The sequence below is a fragment of the Dysidea avara genome, chromosome 1, assembly GCF_963678975.1.
Source record: "Dysidea avara chromosome 1, odDysAvar1.4, whole genome shotgun sequence".
Lineage (NCBI taxonomy): Eukaryota > Metazoa > Porifera > Demospongiae > Dictyoceratida > Dysideidae > Dysidea > Dysidea avara.
The window spans coordinates 39505941-39530769 of NC_089272.1; the positions used below are offsets into that span (position 1 = coordinate 39505941).

Genomic DNA, 24829 nt, shown 5'->3' on the forward strand with positions numbered 1-24829 from the left:
AAACAATCTTAGTCTGTGACTGCAATTCTGTCAGAGTTTTCTTAAAAAGTAAGTCTCGAAGCTTTGATAATTTATTTTTGTTCAATTTGTATGCTTGTAATAAAGCTGAAATCTCTTCACTGTTAACTGCAGTATCTACCACAGAAGCCAGAGTAGCATCAACCACGTGATATTCTTGCCTACCAAATATAGCTTTTGCTATAGCATTATGCAAAGTTTATATCTGCTTGCATGTACAGTATGTGTGGACATTGTTTCATATTATAACTTTAGTTCATGTGTAGTAGCATTAAGTATTACAGGCATACCATACTGTATCATATATATTATTTACACACAGGAATTCACTTTGCTACCTCATATTACACTTTTGACGGTTGTTTATTTAAAACTTTATCATATTATCCTTTCACTAATGACCCAGTATGTGAACCAGTGTCAATGACTTTGACAGTATCACCATCTGATGCAGTTATAATAACACAACTAAATGCCTCTACCTACAATGTCTCTGGATTGGCAGACATTGTTTATACAATTAAGTGGACTGGTGTACATGATGGTCATTTGTTTCTTATTTCTACAACTACAGGGAAATTTACAGGTGATTATTGTTGTACATGTATATGTACGAGTGTCATACATATTTGTATATGTTGTCCTGTCACAGCTGTACATAGTATTTTACACTGTCAATATCACATAGTGGTCATTATGCACGTACTTGTGTATCCTCACTATATAAATAATGAATTATGTGTAGACCCAGTATGACTGATCATGTGATGTCATGTAAAAATAAATGCCCCAGTAACCTGTATTGATGCCAGAAGTGCTCTCAACAATAGACACGATTGCCATAGCTCAAGGTGCTGTACTGGAATAAAGTGTAGAACAAATCTATGCTTGTATATAAAGATAGATTTAGCTAACCTAAAAAACCAGTCTATAGTCTTTCCAGTTGGCATGACTTGATAACTCATAACTTGTCCTGTAAACAAGGTGGAAACGTAACACTTTGGCAGCTTAGAATTGTTGCAGAGTACAGTAATTGGGCAAAGTTTCAAGGAAATTAATCCGTTGAAGGCATTTGATATTGCTGGATTGAATCACTAATAGAAACACTTTATTCATAAGTTGATGTGTACACAGTAACTGGCACGTAGCTTGAAAGAGTCACTTTATACTTGAACTTAAATAATCACACAGAATTGATACAGTGTATGTGAATTACAGTCTACATAGGAACACTATCTATGGGCTGAGTTGGGTATACTGCACTCTTGCCAGTCAATGAAATGGTAAGCTTAATCCATGAGCTGAGTTGTGCATGCTAAAAAAAAAACAGGGACACTGTATTCATGTGAAGAGACAGCTGCATCCTATAGAAAATTTTCCCATGAGCTATGTAAGATGGGTACACTGCTGTGTAGAGGCTGATAAGACTATTTGGGGGACTGTAGGAGTAGTCAGGTTGATCAATTTTCTGCTGTTTAATGTCGGTTAATGTTGCTTGTCAATTTAACCCGGTCAGCAGGGCTTACCGTGTTATGAGCGGGTTGCCACCATCAACAGATGGTGGTTGTTTTGGTAGGTGTGCAGGGTTCCACACAGGCTCTGAATTTTCCATCATGTGCATTAGCCCAAGTCTCATCCTAGTGCACAACTGGTCTTCCTTTTGTTCTGTTGTGCCTCATTCATCTAAAATATTTATGAAGTTGATGGACTATGTGGGGCTGTTTATAGTATACCCTGCATGTATGTGTGTAGTGACATTAAATCACAAACTGTTACAATGTTAACCTATTGTCATTAGTCATCTTTTACTGTATTTAAACCAATATCACTCAACAACGTACCTTTTAAGCAATGTTCTCCCCCCAGAGAATACACCATCATACTGAAGTTTGGACTAAGGCGGAGTACATGACAATGGTTCCAGCATTCAAAATTAACTTACCAAAATTTCTGAGAGTGATAGATTTTCCTTCCTTTTGTACAATGAATGGATCTTCCATCTGATTGCATCTCAGTTGAAACTATTTGCATCAACACGGACTCGTGAAAGTTTGTACCTGATAATTACAGTTGAGTGGGCTTTTACAAAGTACTTTTTGTACCTTTTCTTCAGCATAGAAAAACTATCTTTCTTGCGGTACTCCGCTTTAACTCATATATGTATTTGAAATCTTTGCATGGCAAAATGAATGCTAAAATCCAACAAAAAAGATAGTATTACTGGTGGCCTTCAGGATTCTCTCTTTGATGTCGATGGAAACTTTAGACTTCTTTGCTTCTTGCTCAAAATAGTCAATACTTTATTAGGCTGTTTAAAGTCTTTTTAAGAAGGTTTCGCTCCACACTCACCTCAGGACTCCTAACGCTGCACTGGATGCCATATTCTCAACAGCTAAGTGCACGTTCGTAACATGAGCTTAGAAATAAATGCATCATTAACATCTTATTTAAAAGCCTTTGTTTAGTATGGCTTCTTCACCATCCTAGAATCCAGCTCAATGCATATGGACTATAGCACTATATTATACTGTTTCAAATCTTATTGCATTTTGGTCACAAGACTAAAGAAATGTACAGAAAGAAGAAAAATGTTGATCCTTGTAAACCCTTTACAAAAAAAGTCTAAATTTTGGCTGTCCCTTAGGAATGTTGAAGTGATTGTGATCAGATTTGGTATGTGGTCTGCCCTGTCTGGTTGTCAGTTAAGTATAATGTAATTTGGAGAGGAAGCACAGCATCAGGATAGTGTGTGTTTTTTTACACACAGTGGTGTGGCATGCCAGTTTTCTTGGCCACACCACATACTGTCATAATGTGTGTGTATCACACAAATAAGCAGTTCAAATTTGTTTAGATTTAGTATAAGAGCTGTTAGAGAATACTTGTGAACTACTCAGGTATAGTATACAGTGTCATATGTACCATAAAGTAGGTACTGTACCTGAACATGAAATGTACTATATATGTATTCACATCAAGTTTATGTGTTGCCATACCAGCTTTCCTTTCCTATTTAACCCATTTATATAATTATGTATTTTATATACTTGTACAGCTTCAGTGCCTCCTAGTAATATCACTGCAACTGACATATGCTTTAATTACGCTGCTATATCATGGAATGCGCTCCCTTCATTCCCCTTATGTGGAAAAGAGACATATTATGCTGTAGCGATATCATCCTCTGATGGAGTGATGACAAAGACAGTGACTAACACATCCTCTTTCAATTTCACTGGATTAGTGCCTGGTAATAGTTATAATGTTAGTGTTGCTTATGGAACTTATGCTGGTGTGGGGGAGGCTAAGTTGATGATATTAAATACTCCTACTGTGGAAGATGCTACACCTACAGGTGATTGTTATGATAACCTTATTATGTATGTTAAGCATTCACAAATACAGTGTGTGTGATGACTGAACAGTTTTTAACCCTCTCACTGCCACAACCGCCATAATATTGTGGTGGTTTTTGATATATGTATGTATGTATGTATGTATGTATGTATGTATGTATGTATGTATGTATGTATGTATGTATGTATGTATGTATGTATGTATGTATGTATGTATGTATGTATGTATGTATGTATGTATGCATGCATGCATGCATGCATGCATGCATGTATGTATGTATGTATGTATGTACGTACGTACATACGTACGTATGTATGTATCTATGTATGTATGCCCATCACATAATATTCTAAGCACTCTGTAACTTCAGTCGAACGGTTTAGTGGCTCCTGCACTAATCCTGTAGTGGCCACGCCCTTAAGTGAATCGGAATAAAGATAAATGATCTCTCGTACACTATCGCGCGGTTATGCCTACTTCCGGGATGTCGATAACAAGCATTATTGATGATTCTTAGAAGTGATAATGGCGTTATTAATGAAGAGAAACAGTAAGGAGAGGGACTGTATAGGTTAGAGTGGCATGCTGCTACTTTTTTATGCCTCAAGTCAGTGACCTTGTGTGTATATGCACATGTGCACTTGCTCAAATTCCTGAAAACCACACTTGGAAATAATCGCTTCAACTTTAAACAGGTTAGTGATTCTTATTGTATTATTTATAAACAGTACTAGACTGATAAGCTGTAAGATTTGACGTGTGGTTTCATGTAGGATGATTTTTTTTGCATTTTAGAGTTATATAATGGCTTTGTGGTTGCCCTTGTGGTAACAAAACTCGATAATCGAATTCCTTGTTCAGTAGCAAATAATTTGATATGTAGTTTTAAGGGCTATCTTGTATGGTTTGTAAGTTATAGCAGTTTAGAAGCAGTAGATTGAATCCTCTACAAATTTGGCAGTTAGGGGGTTAATTAATTAAATATCAAGACACACGGTAGTGTGTCGTGTGGCCCAAGAAGCCGGCGCGCAACACCCATGAGTATATTGACAGGAAGAACAAAAATACAATTTTCGCACCTCCGTAGCTCTGTGCTGCCTTGATGAAACAAGACGATTTTTGCTGTGGACACTCCCTCCAACTTCAGTACTCCACATTCCAAATTTGAGCGAAATCGCTTCAAGTGTTCCTGAGATATGCGACTTCAAAAATTGGCTTAGTATCTTCATTTTTTAATATATTTTTTCTTCCTCTTTTCTCACACTTACAAAAACCGCTATAAAACATGAATGCAATTTCCGATTACCTTGAAATTTGGCACACAGAAGGGGGGTATACAGGCGCACCTCTGTACCAAGTTTAGCTGGAATACGATAAACAGGCAAAGAGTTATTAGCGATTATTCATGAAAAATAACACCAATATGATGTCACGTCTACAGGGTAAACCGCTTATAGGAAGAAGCTGAAAATCGGTGGGTGAATAAGTTAACTATTGAACCTCAAACTTTTTGTGGTTTGAAAGAAATCGAACTAAAAACCAGGAAGATACAATGAAAAAACCAATAGTGTTTAACAATTACACAATCGAGATTAACTAATAAAAAAAAAACGACTACTTTCCACACCCACCAGAAAAACCGCTTGGGGTAATGCTTTGAAATTCGTTGTACAGATGGAGTAATCATCTTAGAAAGGATCTTCAATGATGTAGAAGAATCAGACCTGAAGCCTAGGAGTTATAACACGAAATCAAACTTGGTGTAGCAAGCGTGAGATCGAGATACTCTAATAGAGCAGTCACCATAATAGAGCATTCGCTCTGAAAAGAATTCAAAAGATCAGCTAGAAACTAGTAACCTGTATAGAGATAAGCTACAAACAATTCACCCTGTAGAGAGATCATCTAGAAGAAGCTACCTTGTGGGGAGTTCAACTACGTAGTTCAGCTAGAAGAACTCACCTTGTAGAGATTTCAGCTACAAAGAAACCACCACTTAGAGAGTTCAGCTACAAACAAATCGCCCTGTAGAGGAATCAGCTAGAAGAAATTACCCTGTACAGAGTTCAGCAACAAAGAAACCATCATGTAGAGAGTTCAGCTGCAAACAAATCACCTGTAGAGAGTTCAGCTACAAACAAATTACCCTGTAGAAAGGTCAGCTAGAAGAAGTCACCTTGTAGAGAGTTCAGGTACTAACTAGTGACCCTGTAGAGACATCAGCTAGAAGAAGTTACCTTGTAGAGAGTTCAGCTACAAACAAATCATCCTGTAGAGAGATCAGCTAGAAAACGTTACCTTGTAGATAGTTCAGTTACAAACAATTCATCCTATAGAGAGATCAGCTAGAAGGACTCACCTTGTAGAGTGTTCAGTTACAAAGAAACCACCATGTAGAGTTCTGTAATAAATATATGCATTATATATATAATTTGTACATTTATTGATTAAATTCAAAGTATTCATCTGCTTCATCTTTTCTTCTTCCTGTGGAAAAGAAAAAAAAGATAAGTTAAAAAGCCCCAAAGCTGGCCATAGCCTATGGCCAGCTTTGGGGTATACAAATACAAAAAGAAGTGAAATCTAATCCAAAACAGCCAAGCTGTAAAAAAAGAGTGTGGCCCTCAAAAAGGCTATGGTGAAAAAAGATGTGAAATCCAAGTTGGCGGCCAAGAAATGGCTGTGATGGTAGGTTAATAATGACAATTCAGGTGAATTTTGTGCCAAGACCAAGCGCCTGAATTGTTGTTATTAAAATTTTTACCACTGGCCTACCATCACAGCCATTTCTTGGCAGCCAGCTTGGATTTCACATCTTTTTTCACCATAGCCTTTTTGAGGGCCACACTCTTTTTTTACAGCTTGGCTGTTTTGGATTACGTAGATTATGTATTCAAATCACATTAAAGAATTTGTAAGACAGTAATTTATAATAATAATCATGGCAACTTATGAGCTGAGCTTTAAAAAGCACAGTATGTGTCTGTGCATGTGGCATGAATGTGGCAATTGGATTAATATTGTCCAAATACTGGAGCTAAGCAAACATTATATGCAGCGCTGCTCAAATGCAACATTGCACTGTTTTCTGGAGTCACAGAGTGATTTGCAAGCAAAGCAGTACTGTCGTCTCACAGAATCGTGAGTAGATTTTACTTGCAAGTGCTCTATTCACTACAAGGTTTGTGCAAGCCTATGATGGAGTGCTGGTTGGGTAGTCCATTCACCTCTTCTGTTGGTTGCAATAATTAGTTGATTGAGTTATCCATTGAAAAAATTGTGTTGGATTTGATTATTACTGTATCTGTGACTTATCATCCACACTTGGGTAGCAGAGATCACAGTAATTTATTTATGAAATTTAATCTAAGCCTGCAAGTTTCAAAAGAATTCTTGCAAAGAAACACTATACATGACCTATAGAGTCAGTAAGAAGACAGTTTTAGCTGTTGTTTGTTTTTGTTACACTTTTAATTAGCAATGAAAAGGTAGTAATTAACGAATTACAAAATCATTAATGAATTATAAAATGCTGCAAGTGTATTGCAAAAATCAAAGAAATTTACAACATTTTATAGTTTTAAAATTTAAATTCTATTGGGTCAGTATAGTAGTACAGTGTACCTAGGTGTGTTTTTTAGAAGTAGCTGTTATAAACGTGTTTCAAACAAAAACATATTTAAACTGCAAACCTGCCAATTATGCTGGCATAATGAGCATAATAGGTGCCCGGAAGCATTGAGCATAATGCTAGCATAATAGGCAGAACACTTGTGCATTACCATAATTTCTTACTTATCGAAATGCATATCACAGAAATAGATTGATATACTCTAATAGAACAATCAGTGACTTTAATATAACAATCAGGTAGCTGACTGTTCTATTAGAGTATATCGATATTTTCTGTGACATGCATTTTGACAAGCAAGGATTTACAGTCTGCGCTTCAGCCACAGGCACTTACTGTTTTCCCATAAGCCCCCTATTTGATGATTATTAGTTTCTCATCCACTGCCCGCATCCTTCCTAGGCTACCGCATGGTAAGCCAATGCTCAGGAGGACACATGATACCAAACTGTCATCGAATATATTTTTTAATTAATGCTACAGTGTGCCAGGAGTACTGTTGTGTTGTTTCCTTGGCAAATTACTGCAGTGAATTCTATTTTCGACTTTTTCAAGTCAACTGAAATCCTGCTAGCTCGATAGAGCATGATTGCAACTAAAAACCAATGTTAATTTGTGGGGGGAAAGAAGGAGAATTTGGACAAGGTCTGTACATCAGTGTATTAATATTATAATGGCCTAATGGCAATGCCCTCCCACCTGCATCATAATAAATAGAAAGACTGGATGAGAAACTAATAATCGCCAAATAGGGGTCTACAGTGCAAAGTTATTAGAAAAACATGGGAGCTAAGGTATACATATTGAGCATAATTTGAGCATAATAGGTAAATATTGAGCATTAATAACTATCTAATCAAAAACAGCCAAGCTGTAAAAAAAGGTGCGGCCCCCATAAAGGCCATGGTGAAAAAAGATGTGAAATCCAAGGTGGCGGCCAAGAAATGGCTGTGATGGTAGGTTAATGGTTACATTTTAATAACAACAATTCAGGTGAATTTGGTGCCAAGACCAAGCGGCACAAAATTCACCTGAATTGCCGTTATTAAAATGTAACCATTAACCTACCATCACAGCCATTTCTTGGCCGCCACCTTGGATTTCACATCTTTTTTCACCATGGCCTTTATGGGGGCCGCACCTTTTTTTACAGCTTGACTGTTTTTGATTCGATATCACTTCTTTTTGTATTTGTATACTGCAAAGCCGGCCTATGGCTGGCTTTGGGGCTTTTTTAACCCATGTGTTTTTTTCTTTACCACAGGAAGAAGAAAAGAACTTAAAGAAGAATTTTAGTACTTCAATTATTTTTGATTTTATTAGTAACTATACAAATTATATACATATATTTATTACATGCTCATTATTCCCCACAGGATTTTTTTTGCAGCTGATCTCTCTACTGGGTGACTTGAAATGTAGCTGAACTATATACAGGATGGTTTCTTTGTAGCTGAACTCTCTGTAACAGGTGATTTGTTTGCAGCTAAACTCTCTACATGGTGGTGTCTTTATAGCCGAACTCTCTACATGATGGTATCTTTGTAGCTGAACTCTCTATAAGCTGACTTCGTCTAGCTGAACTCTCTACAGGGTGATTTTTTTTGTAGCTGAACTCTCTGCAGGGTGATTTGTTTGCAGCTGAACTCTCTACATGATGGTTTCTTTGTAGCTGAACTCTCTACAAGGTGACTTCGTCCAGTTGATCTCTCTACGGGGTGATTTGTTTCTAGCTGAACTCTCTACAGGTGAATTGTTTGCAGCTAAACTCTCTACATGGTGGTTTCTTTGTAGCTGAACTCCCTACATGATGGTTTCTTTGTAGCTGAACTCTCTACAAGGTAACTTCTTCTCTACAGGGTGATTTGTTGTAGTTGAATTCTCTACTAGGTGGTTTGTATGAGGCTGAACTCTCTACATGGCGGTTTCTTCGTAGCTGAACTCTCTACAGAGTGATTTGTTTGCAGCTGAACTCTCTACATGATGGTTTCTTTGTAACTGAACACTCTACAAGGTGACTTCTTCTAGCATGATTTTTCTACAGGATCAATTGTTGTAGCTGAACTATCTACAAGGTAATTTCTTCTAGCTGATCTCCATACAGTTTGATTTGTTTGTAGCTGAACTCTCTGCAGGGTGATTTGTTTGCAGCTGAACTCTCTACATGATGGTTTCTTTGTAGCTGAACTCTCTACAAGGTGACTTCGTCCAGTTGATCTCTCTACGGGGTGATTTGTTTCTAGCTGAACTCTCTACATTTGAATTGTTTGCAGCTAAACTCTCTACATGGTGGTTTCTTTGTAGCTGAACTCTCTACAAGGTAACTTCTTCTCTACAGGGTGATTTGTTGTAGTTGAATTCTCTACTAGGTGGTTTGTATGAGGCTGAACTCTCTACATGGCGGTTTCTTTGTAGCTGAACTCTCTACAGAGTGATTTGTTTGCAGCTGAACTCTCTACATGATGGTTTCTTTGTAACTGAACACTCTACAAGGTGACTTCTTCTAGCATGATTTTTCTACAGGATGAATTGTTGTAGCTGAACTATCTACAAGGTAATTTCTTCTAGCTGATCTCTATACAGGGTGATTTGTTTGTAGTTGAATTCTGTACAGGTGGTTTCTTTGTAGCTGAACTCTGTACATGATGGTTTCTTTGTAGCTAAACTCTTTACAAGGTGACTTCTTCTAGCTGAACTCTCTACAGGGTAATTTCTTTGTAGCTGAACTCTCTATATGATGGTTTCTTTGTAAATGAACTCTCTACAAGGTGAATTCTTCTACCTGATTTCTCTACAGGGTGATTTGTTTGTAACTGAACTCTGTACAAGTGCGTTTTTGTGGGTGATCTCACTGCAGGTTGATTTGTTTGTAGCTGAACTCACTAAAGGGTGATTTTGCTTGTAGCTGAACTCCTTGCATTGTATCTAGTTTCTAGCTGATCTCTCTACAGGGTGATTTGTTTGTAGCTGATCTCTCTACAAGTTGATTTGTGTGTAGCTGATCTCTCTGCAGGTTGATTAATTTGCAGCTGACCTCTCTACAAGGTAATTTGTTTGTAGCTGAACTGTCTATAAAGTGATTTATTTGTAGCTGATCTCTCTGCAGGTTGATTTGTTTTAGCTGAACTCTCTACAGGGTGATTTACTTGTAGCTGAACTCCTTACATTGTGACTAGCTTCTAGCTGATCTCTCTACAGGGTGATTTGTTTGTAGCTGATCTCTCTACAAGTTGATTTGTGTGTAGCTGATCTTTCTACTGGTTGATTTGTTTGTAGCCGATCTCTCTACAGGGTAATTTGTTTGTAGCTGAACTCTGTACAAGGTACTTTTTTGTAGGTGATCTCACTGCAGGTTGATTTGTTTGTAGCTGAACTCACTAAAGGGTGATTTGCTTGTAGCTGAACTCCTTACATTGTGTGTAGTTTCTAGCTGATCTCTCTACAGGGTGGTTTGTTTGTAATTGATCTCTCTACAAGTTGATTTGTGTGTAGCTGATCTCTCTGTAGGTTGATTTGGTTGTAGCCGATCTCTCTATAGGGTAATTTGTTTGTAGCTGAACTCTCTATAAGGTGATTTGTTTGTAGTTGATCTCTCTGCAGGTTGATTTGTTTTAGCTGAACTCTCTACAGGCTGATTTGTTTGTAGCCGATCTCTCTACAGGGTAATTTGTTTGTAGCTGAACTCTGTACAAGGTACTTTTTTGTAGGTGATCTCACTGCAGGTTGATTTGTTTGTAGCTGAACTCACTAAAGGGTGATTTTGCTTGTAGCTGAACTCCTTGCATTGTATCTAGTTTCTAGCTGATCTCTCTACAGGGTGATTTGTTTGTAGCTGATCTCTCTACAAGTTGATTTGTGTGTAGCTGATCTCTCTGCAGGTTGATTAATTTGCAGCCGACCTCTCTACAAGGTAATTTGTTTGTAGCTGAACTGTCTATAAAGTGATTTATTTGTAGCTGATCTCTCTGCAGGTTGATTTGTTTTAGCTGAACTCTCTACAGGGTGATTTACTTGTAGCTGAACTCCTTACATTGTGACTAGCTTCTAGCTGATCTCTCTACAGGGTGATTTGTTTGTAGCTGATCTCTCTACAAGTTGATTTGTGTGTAGCTGATCTTTCTACTGGTTGATTTGTTTGTAGCCGATCTCTCTACAGGGTAATTTGTTTGTAGCTGAACTCTGTACAAGGTACTTTTTTGTAGGTGATCTCACTGCAGGTTGATTTGTTTGTAGCTGAACTCACTAAAGGGTGATTTTGCTTGTAGCTGAACTCCTTGCATTGTATCTAGTTTCTAGCTGATCTCTCTACAGGGTGATTTGTTTGTAGCTGATCTCTCTACAAGTTGATTTGTGTGTAGCTGATCTCTCTGCAGGTTGATTAATTTGCAGCCGACCTCTCTACAAGGTAATTTGTTTGTAGCTGAACTGTCTATAAAGTGATTTATTTGTAGCTGATCTCTCTGCAGGTTGATTTGTTTTAGCTGAACTCTCTACAGGGTGATTTACTTGTAGCTGAACTCCTTACATTGTGACTAGCTTCTAGCTGATCTCTCTACAGGGTGATTTGTTTGTAGCTGATCTCTCTACAAGTTGATTTGTGTGTAGCTGATCTTTCTACTGGTTGATTTGTTTGTAGCCGATCTCTCTACAGGGTAATTTGTTTGTAGCTGAACTCTGTACAAGGTACTTTTTTGTAGGTGATCTCACTGCAGGTTGATTTGTTTGTAGCTGAACTCACTAAAGGGTGATTTGCTTGTAGCTGAACTCCTTACATTGTGTGTAGTTTCTAGCTGATCTCTCTACAGGGTGGTTTGTTTGTAATTGATCTCTCTACAAGTTGATTTGTGTGTAGCTGATCTCTCTGTAGGTTGATTTGGTTGTAGCCGATCTCTCTATAGGGTAATTTGTTTGTAGCTGAACTCTCTATAAGGTGATTTGTTTGTAGTTGATCTCTCTGCAGGTTGATTTGTTTTAGCTGAACTCTCTACAGGCTGATTTGTTTGTAGCCGATCTCTCTACAGGGTAATTTGTTTGTAGCTGAACTCTGTACAAGGTACTTTTTTGTAGGTGATCTCACTGCAGGTTGATTTGTTTGTAGCTGAACTCACTAAAGGGTGATTTTGCTTGTAGCTGAACTCCTTGCATTGTATCTAGTTTCTAGCTGATCTCTCTACAGGGTGATTTGTTTGTAGCTGATCTCTATACAAGTTGATTTGTGTGTAGCTGATCTCTCTGCAGGTTGATTAATTTGCAGCCGACCTCTCTACAAGGTAATTTGTTTGTAGCTGAACTGTCTATAAAGTGATTTATTTGTAGCTGATCTCTCTGCAGGTTGATTTGTTTTAGCTGAACTCTCTACAGGGTGATTTACTTGTAGCTGAACTCCTTACATTGTGACTAGCTTCTAGCTGATCTCTCTACAGGGTGATTTGTTTGTAGCTGATCTCTCTACAAGTTGATTTGTGTGTAGCTGATCTTTCTACTGGTTGATTTGTTTGTAGCCGATCTCTCTACAGGGTAATTTGTTTGTAGCTGAACTCTGTACAAGGTACTTTTTTGTAGGTGATCTCACTGCAGGTTGATTTGTTTGTAGCTGAACTCACTAAAGGGTGATTTGCTTGTAGCTGAACTCCTTACATTGTGTGTAGTTTCTAGCTGATCTCTCTACAGGGTAGTTTGTTTGTAATTGATCTCTCTACAAGTTGATTTGTGTGTAGCTGATCTCTCTGTAGGTTGATTTGTTTGTAGCCGATCTCTCTATAGGGTAATTTGTTTGTAGCTGAACTCTCTATAAGGTGATTTGTTTGTAGTTGATCTCTCTGCAGGTTGATTTGTTTTAGCTGAACTCTCTACAGGCTGATTTGTTTGTAGCCGATCTCTCTACAGGGTAATTTGTTTGTAGCTGAACTCTCTACAAGTTGATTTGTGTGTAGCTGATCTCTCTGCAGGTTGATTTGTTTGTAGCCGATCTCTCTACAGGGCAATTTGTTTGTAGCTGATCTCTCTACAGGGTGATTTTTTTGTAGCTGACCTCTCTTCAGGGTGATTTGTTTCTAGCTGATCTCTCTACAGGGTGATTTTTTGTAGCTGACCTCTCTTCAGGGTGATTTGTTTCTAGCTAATTGCTCTACAGGTTGATTTGTTTGTAGATGAACTCTCTACAGGGTAATTTGCTTGTAGCTGAACTCCTTACTTTGTGTCTAGTTTGTAGCTGATCTCTCTACAGGGTGATTTGTTTGTAGCCGAACTCCTTACATTGTGTGTAGTTTCTAGCTGATCTCTCTACAGGGTGATTTGTTTGTAGCCGATCTCTCTACAAGTTGATTTGTGTGTATATAGCTGATCTCTCTGCAGGTTGATTTGTTTGTAGCCGATCTCTCTACAGGTAATCTGTTTGTAGCTGAACTCTCTATAAGGTGATTTGTTTGTAGCTGATCTCTCTGCAGGTTGATTTGTTTTAGCTGAACTCTCTACAGGGTGATTGCTTGTAGCTGAACTCCTTACATTGTGTCTAGTTTCTAGCTGATGTCTCTACAGGGTGATTTTTTGTAGCTGAACTCTCTTCAGGGTGGTTTGTTTCTAGCTGATCTCTCTACAGGTAGATTTGTGTTGATTTGTTCATTGCTGATCGCTCTAAAGGTAATTAATTTGTTGCAGTTGAACACCCTGCAAAGTGTTTTGTTTGTAGCTGATCACTCTAAAGGGTAATTTGTTTGTAGCTGAACTCTCTCCACAATGACTTGTGTGTAGCAGAATTCTGTGTAACTGAATTCTCTAAAGAGTGACTTAGTTGTAGCTGAATTCTCTACACAGTGCATGACTTGTTTATAGCTGAACTTTCTTCAGTGTGACTTGTAATGTTCTGAATCTCTATAGTGGTATATTTGCTTAACTCTCCACATGGTGACTGTCTTCTTGCTGAACTGTCTATAAGATTAACTGTTTGCAGCTGAACTCCCTACAGAATAACTTGTGATGTAATAAAATTCTATAATGGAGTAAATAAATTAGCCGTATGCTCTATTAGGGTGACTGTTCTATTAGAGTATCTCGATCTCGCATTTGCTACACGGAGTTGGCTTTCGAATCATAACTCAGTGGTTTGTAATCCGATTCTTCTGTACTACTGCAAGGACTTTCTATGAAGATTATTCCAGCTATACACCGATTTTCAGCTCATTGCTCTAAGCGGTTTGCCTAGTAGGCGTGAAAACTAATACTTTTTTTATTCATAAAAATCGATCGCGTAATTGTGACACAGGTAGGGTTTTGTATCATATCTCCGTGGTCTTTATTTTAATTTTATTTATTTATTTATTTTATTTATTGATTAGCAAACACCCAACAGGGTTTTTACGCTAATGTACAAGGTACGTACACATAAGTGCCTAGTTTAAGTTACAATAACATAAGTGCCTATAATTTAGGTTACAATAATGATTAGTACTAAGTTACAATAAGTGCTAAGTTACAATAGGTGCTAGGTTACAACTAGTGCTAAATTACAGTAAGTGGTAAGTTACAATAAGTGCTAGAATTACAATGAATACTAAATTACAGTGAGGGCTAAGTTACAATAAATACAATAAGTGCTAAGTTACAGTTACAAAGTAGGAGTAGTTGATTGTTTAAATGTTTCAAGATCAATGGTAGATAGATTAGGGATACATAGATCGTTCCAATGGGGAATAGTTCTGGGTAGGAATGAATAGAGATACGTGTTTACTGAAGACTGTATATGATTAAATTTCTGATCATGATGGGCTCTGGTAGCAGTTTGATTTAATGATGGCAGACAGCGATTTGGGACCAATAATAAATGATTAACTATCTTGTACAATAGGATGAGGCGTGCTTGCTTTCTGCGTTCTTGTAAAGATGGCCAATTTAGTTCATTTAACATGTCTGTGATACTGTCACGGTGGTGTCTGTTCCAAGGCTTATTTAAGACGAAACGAGCAGCTCGATGTTGAATCATTTCAAGTTTAGAAATGATTCAACATTTCAATGGGGAATCATTTCTAAACTCGATTCCTACCCAACATTTCAATGGGGAATCATTTCTTTATCTCGATTCCTTTCAAACCACCAAAAGGCACTCCTACGATGGTTACTCCATCTACATAGCAATTTTCAACTCATTCCATGAAGCGGTTTACCCTGTAGGCGTGACAACAAATCGATCTTGTTTTACGCGAATAATCGGTCATAACTCCTGAACCATTCATCAGATTTGTACCAAATTTGATGCTAGGATTCGCCTTTGGACTCCCTTTCTGTGTGCCAAATTTCAAGGCGATCGGAGCACGCGTTTGCGTGTTATAGCAATTTTTGCAAGTGTGCGAAAAGACAAAGAAGAAGAAGAAGAAAAAGAAGAAAAAAAAAACGAACAAAAAAAAACGAAACTTTGGCAGCTCGTATCTCGGAAATGGCTGGAGCGATTTCCTTCAAATTTGGAATGTAGACTCCCTTGGCTGGCGGGCAACTGTGTAGCAAATTTGGTTCCAATCAGATAAGTGATCACCGAGATACAAAGGTGTGAAAATGACGTTTTCGTTCTTCCTGTCAATATACTCACGGTGTGGCGCGCCGGCTTCTTGGGCCGCACGACACACTACCGTGTGTCTTGATTTAAACATATAGGTAAATTTCTGAGCAGTGCAGCATAACATAATAGGTAAAATAACGAGCATGATCAGCGGATCACAAGACATGTAGGCCTGAGCCTAATATGCTCAAAATTTTACCTATTATTCTTTCCAGAATTTCCCAAAATTTTCTCCTATTATTCTTTTTTATTCTTTTATCTAGCCATAATAATGCTCACTTAGTTTCTGTAGCTATAGAGTATAGTCACTTAATTCTCAAATACTGATATAAGTAGTTTTGTCAGAATTAATAATAGCTAACCATAAAAAGCATTCCACCTTACACATAATGGTGCCATTACAACAGACATAAAATAGCTATCAGGAGTATATAAACAGAAGAGTTTTCAATTATCAGTGTATTAAAACTGTAACTATAACTACATGCTAAGTTTAGTGGATAATGATATCAATATGTTTGCCGCAAGACCTAAAAAAGAAGATACACTGATATAAGATGTACAAATTTCAGAATTGCAGATAATCATGCAGTTAAATCCCTGATGCTGTCTGTAGATTGTTAACATGAAACGATCTGACTGTTCTATTAGAGTATTTGAGCGTTCTATTAGAGTATATCGATCTTTTAGAGGTTTTTGAGCTACTTCCAGCCAGCACTTGTATAATAATGCCAGCTATCTATCATTAGTAGTTTAGTACTTTCTTCTAGCTAATCAAGAATAGGCACGCCCCTTAATTCCACTGATTATTCCCGTGGACGTCCGATAATTCTAAAATTATTCTTGTAACCATCCTATTATTTCGGAATTATTCTCACGAAATTGGTAACCTATTATTCTCAAAATTATGCCGGCATATTAGGCGCAGGCCTAAATACATGTAATTCCTTCCTTATAAAGCTGACCATTCTTGAATACCAGATATACATAATATGATCGGCAAGTTGTTTGCATACATTTCATCTAAGCTTGCTATGCATCTTGGTATTATAACAAAATGTCACACTCCTTGAAATTGTATTAATTTATGCACATGTGTGAACTGGTAATGAAATGTATGCCAATGAAATCTACTAGTATGTAATTAAAAGATAATGTGTATGTTCATAACTAAGAAAGCACTAAAGGGTTTGATGTTATTAATACTGCTAATGTATGTATGTCTGTTACTCTTTGTGTTAGGGGTATTCAATCTTACAAATACAACATATGAAGCAGAATCAATACATGTTGAGTGGTCTGATACTGGTAGTAGTTCTTATTGTGGTGGGAATGAGAGTTTGTATTACCTCTTTATGGTATCATTCCATAGACGAGTGGTTCTCAGCAGAATTTCCCATGATTGTCCATCACTAGAACATAGAGGAGTTCGATGTAGCGAAATATTCACTGGTTTAAAGGATAATACAAACTACACTATCAAAATATTTGCTGTTAATAGAGCTGGAATTGGAGCAAATGAAGCAATAAATGTAATGACAGCAGCATCATCAGGTAATATAATTAGATTTTATGCGTACAAATGTAACTGCACCTGTGAATGGTTCAATTGTATGGTAGAGAGCAAACAAGCAAGTGCGAGATTGAGATACTTTAATAGAGCATTTACCCTAGTAGAGGAGTCAGCTAAGACATAATTTCTCTATTAATACATTCAACTATGTCGTGTAGAATATAGTTATACAACGGGGATGAGTGCTCTGCCTGATATAAACACACGAGCCTGAGGGCCGTTAATCCCAATGACGAGTGCGTTTATACAAGCAGAGCACAAATGCACATTGTATAACTGTTAATATGTACCACTCACCTAATATGTGGGGAGAGTCTCACAAGACAGCTGCACCCCTTATAAAGGCCAGGTTTCTAACATTGATTGTGGGTGACAGATCCTGATGCTGTGGTGACATTCTCTCTACAGCATCTCAGCCACCAGAGATGTTGAAAGCTGGTATGCTATGGGATACTTATAGCACTAACCTGCATTTGCTCATAATGTAGTGCTCAGCATAATTATGTGATCACTCGATTGCCTGTGATTCTCTCAAGCATAAAAAAACACCTAATAGAATGTTTAAATTAACAAAACCTAACTACTTAACAATACTAGTCTAATTTTTTTACAATCCACTCTGGCTAAACTTGAATCTGGTGGCATGACAAAAACTGGTTGCCACAATCATACATTATGGTAAGAATTATTTATTATGTAATAGTTTTATTGAGTCATTGTCGAAACGGACTACGGTTTAATTTAGATTCAGATGGCACCAGACTAGTAAGGTGTATAAGTGCATTTATATATATATATATACATATGTAGTAGTTGTAACATGGGCACGAGTGATTTGCCTGAAATATACACACGAGCACGAGGGCGCAGCCCGAGTGCGAGTGTGTATATTTCAGGCAAATCACAAGTGCCCATGTTACAACTAATATATTCCACTTACGTTAATCACCTGCAAGTGTACATGGAAACTGCAGGAATGCTTTGCGAGTGTATTTATATGGGACCATGTGACTTTCGATTGTGGGTAACGTCGTAAGAGCAACGACAAGGCACTGCTGAGAGGCCGAACGTAAGTGTATCGTCACGAGCATGCAGATCGCTTCAATTGTGGGTACGCAATTAAACACAGGAAGCCCAAATACGAGCTGAACAGCTCATAATGAAGCTTAAGTGCACTATAATTTACTTACTATACTAGCCATGAATAAACTAAAGCAGTGAATATGTTTACAGCGCTATAATGGCCTAGCCAATTAAGCGCCACGCCCAGTAACTACGCGTGTGTGACATCGCGCCAGGTGTCAAAACAGCAATGTAAAGACGATTCTACTATACTAAAGTACTTACTTTACTAGCCATGAATAAACTAAAGTAGTGAATACTATTAACACTAATGGCCAAATCAATTAAGCGCAACGCCCAGTGTCTGTGGGACATCCCCACGTGACTATTGAATGTAACATGTTTAATATAAACTAACCTGTGACCTTCTTCATTCAGTAAAACAATGAAATATCCTTTTCCCCAAGTCCATGATCTATGCCTTGGCTCACTTTACAAAAACTAAAACCCACTATCGATCCTGTGAAGTGTCGCTATATTAAAGGAGAGGAGATCACACAGTTTCATCAAAGAAATCAAATGATTTTTGAGAATGCTTGGAATGCATTAATGAGAATAGGAGGTAGTATAAACAAGTTATATCACTCCTAGGAGGGATATAACTTGTATATACTACCTCCTATTCTCGTTACTGCATTCCTGAGCACTGCTAGCAGTGCTATTATACCACTTATACACCTTCTCTTCCCTTTGAAGTGAGGTGTGAAAGTGGTATATATATTTATATTTATATACACACACAGTATGTATGTAAACTGAAGTTGTGGCCACTACGTTGGCTGTTTCAGTGGCCATTGGCTGCTTGGTAAACTATACGTATTGGTGACATCATGGCACACAATCGACTTTTACATGTTAGGCTATAAAAGAATTTGAGTAATCTGTGAGGTGTCTTTCCACCTATTAGGTGAGGTGCTGTAGCGGACTCGGCTGCCAGCGCTTGTGTAATGCTGCACCAAACTGCAGCCAGTGCAATATCTGTATATTGCACTATGATTGGTGCACTATAGCCTATAATGCACTTGTTGTGGTCTGCAAAACCGCAACCAATGTGTTATAAGTTATAATGCACTCGCTGCGGTCTGCAACAGTGCCATATACACATTATGGCACTGGCAATGCCTTTGAACTGCCCACACAGAGTAGTACATATGTGACCGGATCTGTGAAAACCTGACATAATGGTGCATTTTTCAAATTCTTTATTATTGAATATCTATAATCTACTTAGCCAAGTGTATGCTCTGGCTAAGTTTCAGCCTCATATGGCAACAACTTTTGGAGTTACAGCCCTACAAAGTAGCAACAACAGAAAGATCAATTTGTACAGCAAATATTGGGAAAATAAATTACATGCACTTACAAAAACAGCTGTAACTTACACATACAATGGAGTACAGAGTTGCAATTTGCACCATGTGTTCACCATGAATAGGGGAATTCATTACTGGGTAAGTTGTTTTCTTTTATTACCATTCTTCACTGCATACAGAGACGAAATCAGTGAAGAAAAATCGATCGCGTACGATCATTTTAATGTGATGTAAACAAACGCCCATAACTTACATATCCTTTAGTCTACTGTCTACTGATATCCAGGTTTTTATCATAGGACCCTTCCATCACAAAGAACAAAGTATTTTAAAAAAATACGAATTTTTTTTGATTACGCAAATATTTTACCCATTGCAAATCAATGGCTTATACTGAAAATTTAGGCTTGCGCCATTATGTCGGGTTTTCGCAGATCTGGTCACATATAATTATAAGCCACTATGCATAAAGTTCAACTACAAAATGTTACCCTATAGAGAGTTTAGCTACAATTCAGCCACCATGTAGAGAATATGAAGTCTACCTAGAGAGCTCAGCTGCAACAAGCCACCCTGCAGAGAGTTCAACTAGAAACAAGTCACCCTGTAGAGAGATCAGCTAAACAAAGTCACCGTACAGAGAGTTTAACTACATTTGAAGCCACCCTGTAAAGCATTCAGCTAGAAAAAAAGTCACCCATTCAGCTACAAACAAATCACCCTGTAGAGATACCACCTATAGGAACAAATCACCTTTTAGAGAGATCAGCTAAAAACAGGTTATACTTTTAAAAGTTCAACTACGTTTCAAGTCATCCAGTAGATAGTTCAGTTAGAAACAAGTCACTCTGTAGAAAGATCAGTTAGAAACAAGTTGCCCTATAGAGAGTTCAGCTACATTTCAAGTCACCCTGTAGAGAAACAAAGAAACAAATCACCCTGTAGCGAGACCACCTAGAAACAAGGCACCCTGTAGAGAGATCATCTGCAAACAAGTCACCCTGTAGACGCATATGCAGCTCCGTAATCTCCATGATTGAAACCAAATTTGCTACAGAAGTGCCTGCCAGGTAGGGGAGTCTACATATGAAGTTTGAAGAAAATCACCCCAGCCATTTTCATAGATATAAGTGGCCAAAATTTTGGTGTTTTTCTTCGTCATTTTCTTCTTCAGATTTCTACTTTTCCTTTTCGCACAATTTACAAAATCTTTGATAAAATGCAAATGCGTGCTCTAATTAAGCTAGAATTTAGAATGTTTAAAGGGCTCATTAACACAAATCTCTGTGCCACATTTTGATAAAAATCACAGAGTTATGACCAATTATTCCTGCAAAATAAGATCAAACTTATGTCATGCTCATAGGGTAAACCCCTTGAATGAATGAGCTTAAAATTGGAATAACCTAGATAGGAGAGCCTTTTTGTGGTCTGAAAAGAATCAAGATAAAAAACACTGAGATATACACAAAACCCAACTCGTGTCACAATTATGCAATCAAATTTCATAAATATTAGTTTTCATACCTACCAGGCAAACCGCTAAGAAGAGTGAACTAAAAATCAGTATTTAGATGGAATAATCACCATAGAAACTCCTTACATGAGTATAGAAGAATTGGAGTAAAACTAAGGATTTGTAGTACAAAATCAAACACTGTATTGCAAATGTGCGATTGAGACTCTGTAATAGTACAGTCACACTATTAGAGCATACAGCATTGTTAAGTTACTGTATTAGAGCATTCATCTGCATAACAAGTGTCTGTGTAGAAAGTTTAGCTACAGTATGCAACAAGTCACCCAGTGGAGAGTTCAGCTAAAACAAGTTACGTAGTAGAGAGTTCAGCTACAATAAAGGTACCCTGTAGCTAGATAGCTCAGCTGCAAACAAATCACACTGTGAAGTATTCAGCTACAAAAAGGCACCCCGTAGAGAGATGAGCTACAAACAAATCACTCTGTGTAGACTTCAGCTACAAAAAGCCACCCTATAGAGAGATCAGCTAGAAACAAGTCACCTGTTGAGGGTTCAGCTACAAACAGGTACCCTAGTAGAGAGTTCGGTTACAAACAAGTCACACAGTAGAGAGCTTAGATACAAACAAATCATGCTGTGGAGAGTTCAGCTACAAACAAGTAACTCTGTAGTAAATTCAGCTACAAGCTAGATCTGATAGAGAATTCAGCTGCAAACAAATCATCCTGTGGATAGATCAGCAACAAACAAGTCAGCCATGGCCGGTATTGAGTTCAGCTACAAAAAAAAAACACGTCACCCTATAGATAGGCATTCCAGTCCAATTTTTAAATTTTGGAAAAAATATGCTCAATAGATAGAGTATTGATTGCCAATCTCAGTAATATATAGTTTGTTGGGTTGGAATTAGCTACTTTGGCATGCACAGTGCTTAAAAAGGTACATTTTTCTCCAGGACTCCCCATACATTTTCAATGGAAATTGCCACAAAAGCAATCTAGCCACCTGGACTGTCTTGAAACTGCAATTGCTTCTAGCTGCAAGTTTGTACATGTATAATGAGAATAACTTCAGGTCTTATCGGATCTCAGTAATCTTTATATGCTTTGTGGTGAGCAAACATGTTTCACCTACTGCACACTTCTCAATACAATGGTGTATACCCATATTTAACCAAAAACAGCCAAGCTGTAAAAAAAGGAGTGTGGCCCTTGAAAAGGCTATGGTGAAAAAAGATGTGAAATCCAAGGTGGCAGCCAAGAAATGGCTGTGATGGTAGGTTAATGGTAAAAATTTTAATAACGACAATTCAAGTGAATTTGGTGCCGCTTGGTCAATTGGCACAAAATTCACCTGATTTGTCGTTATTAAAATTTTTACCATTAACCTACCATCACAGCCATTTCTTGGCCGCCACCTTGGATTTCACATCTTTTTTCACCATAGCCTTTTCAAGGGCCGCACTCCTTTTTTTTACAGCTTGGCTGTTTTTGATTAGATTTCACTTCTTTTTGTATTTGTATACCCCAAAGCCGGCCTATGGCCAGCTTTGGGGCTTTTTAACCTATATATTTTTCTTTACCACAGCAAAAAGAAAAAGATGAAGCAGATTTTATAAATACTTTAACTCATTCTGATTTTATCAGTAAATGTACAAATTATATATATAATGCATATATCAAGAGTTCATAATATAAAAAGAGAGCATATATTTATTACATGTCAAGTAATCCCCACAGGATAATTTGCAGCTGATCTCTCAACTGGGTGACTTGAAATGTAGCTGAACACTCTACAGGGTGATCTGCTTGTACGTAGATGAACTCTTTACAGGATTCTCTCTAACGGGTGAGTTGACTCTAGCTGAACTCTCTACATGGTTATCTGTTTGTAGTTGAATTCTCCACAGGGTGATTTGTTTGCAGCTGAACTCTCTACAAGGTAACTTCTTCTAGCTGATCTGTCTACAGGGTGACTTGTTTCTAGCTGGTCTCTCTACAGGGCGATTAGTTTGTAGCTGAATTCTCTACAGGGTGATGTGTTTGCAGCTGAACTCTCTACATGGTGGTTGCTTTGTAGCTGAACTCTCTGAAAGGTGACTTCTTCTAGCTGAACTCTCTACAGGGTGATCTTTTCATAGCTGAACTCTCTACAGGATGATTTGTTTGCTGCTGAACTCTCTACATGATGATTTCTTTGTAGCTGAATTCTCTACAGGGTGATTTGTTTGTAGCTGAAATCCCTACAAGGTAACTTCTTCTAGCTGATCTTTCTACAGGGTGATTTGTTTGTAGCTGAGTTCTCTACAGGGTGTTTGTTTGCAGCTGAATTCTCTACATGGTGGTTTCTTTATAGCTGAACTCTCTACAAAGTGACTTCTTCTAGCTGATCTCTCTACAGGGTGATTTGTTTGTAGCTGAACTCTCTACAAGGTGATACTTCTAGGTGATCTCTCTACAGGATGACTTGTTTCTAACTGAACTCTCAACAGGGTGATCTGTTCATAGCTGAACTATCTACTGGGTGATTTGTTTGCAGCTGAACTCTCTACATGGTGGTTTCTTTGTAGCTGAACTCTCTACAAGGTAATTTCTTCTAGCTGAACTCTCTACAGGGTGACTTGTTTCTAGCTGATCTCTCTACAGGGTGATTTTTTTGCAGCTGAATTCTCTACATGGTGGTTTCTTTATAGCTGAACTCTCTACAAAGTGACTCCTTCTAGCTGATCTCTCTACAGGGTGATTTGTTTGTAGCTGAACTCTCTACAGGTGATTTGTTTGTAGCTGAACTCTCTACAAGGTGATACTTCTAGGTGATCTCTCTACAGGATGACTTGTTTCTAACTGAATTCTCAACAGGGTGATCTGTTCATAGCTGAATTATCTACTGGGTGATTTGTTTGCAGCTGAACTCTCTACATCGTGGTTTCTTTGTAGCTGAACTCTCTACAAGGTAATTTCTTCTAGCTGAACTCTCTACAGGGTGACTTGTTTCTAGCTGATCTCTCTACAGGGTGATTTGTTTGCAGCTGAACTCTCTACATGGTAGTTTCTTTGTAGCTGAACTCTCTACAATGTGACTTCTTCTAGCTGAACTCTCTACAAGGTGACTTGTTTCTAGCTAGCTAATCTCTCTACAGGGTGACTTGTTTCTAGCTGAACTCTCTACAGGTTATTTGTTTGTAGCTGAACTCTCTACAAGGTGATACTCCTAGGTGATCTCTCTACAGGATGACTTGTTTTTAACTGAACTCTCAACAGGGTGATCTGTTCATAGCTGAACTTTCTACTGGGTGATTTGTTTGCAGCTGAACTGTCTACATGGTGGTTTCTTTGTAGCTGAACTCTCTACAAGGAAATTTCTTCTAGCTGAACTCTCTACAGGGTGACTTGTTTCTAGCTGATCTCTCTACAGGGTGATCTGTTCATAGCTGAACTTTCTACAGGGTGATTTGTTTGCAGCTGAACTCTCTACATGGTAGTTTCTTTGTAGCTGAACTCTCTACAGTGTGACTTCTTCTAGCTGAACTCTCTACAAGGTGACTTGTTTCTAGCTGATCTCTCTACAGGGTGACTTGTTTCTAGCTGAACTCTCTACAGGTTATTTGTTTGTAGCTGAACTCTCTACATGGTGGTTTCGTTGTAACTGAACTCTCTACAAGGTAACTTCTTCTAGCTGATCTTTTTACAGGGCATATTTGTTTGTAGCTGGGTTCTCTACAGGGTGATTTGTTTGCAGCTGAACTCTCTACATGGGAGTTTAATTGTAGCTGAACTCTCTCTTCTTC

The 24829-nt window shown here is 37.9% G+C and overlaps 1 protein-coding gene across 1 annotated transcript in view; it reads left to right on the plus strand.

Annotated features, from left to right (window-relative positions):
• LOC136250185 (phosphatidylinositol phosphatase PTPRQ-like) overlaps window positions 1-24829 on the plus strand; it is a 113273-nt gene that overhangs the window by 66168 nt on the left and 22276 nt on the right. The window contains exons 8-10 of the mRNA XM_066042368.1: window positions 341-604; window positions 3074-3373; window positions 16797-17108. Coding sequence (XP_065898440.1) covers window positions 341-604; window positions 3074-3373; window positions 16797-17108 — 876 coding nt within the window. The remainder of the gene's footprint in view (window positions 1-340; window positions 605-3073; window positions 3374-16796; window positions 17109-24829) is intronic.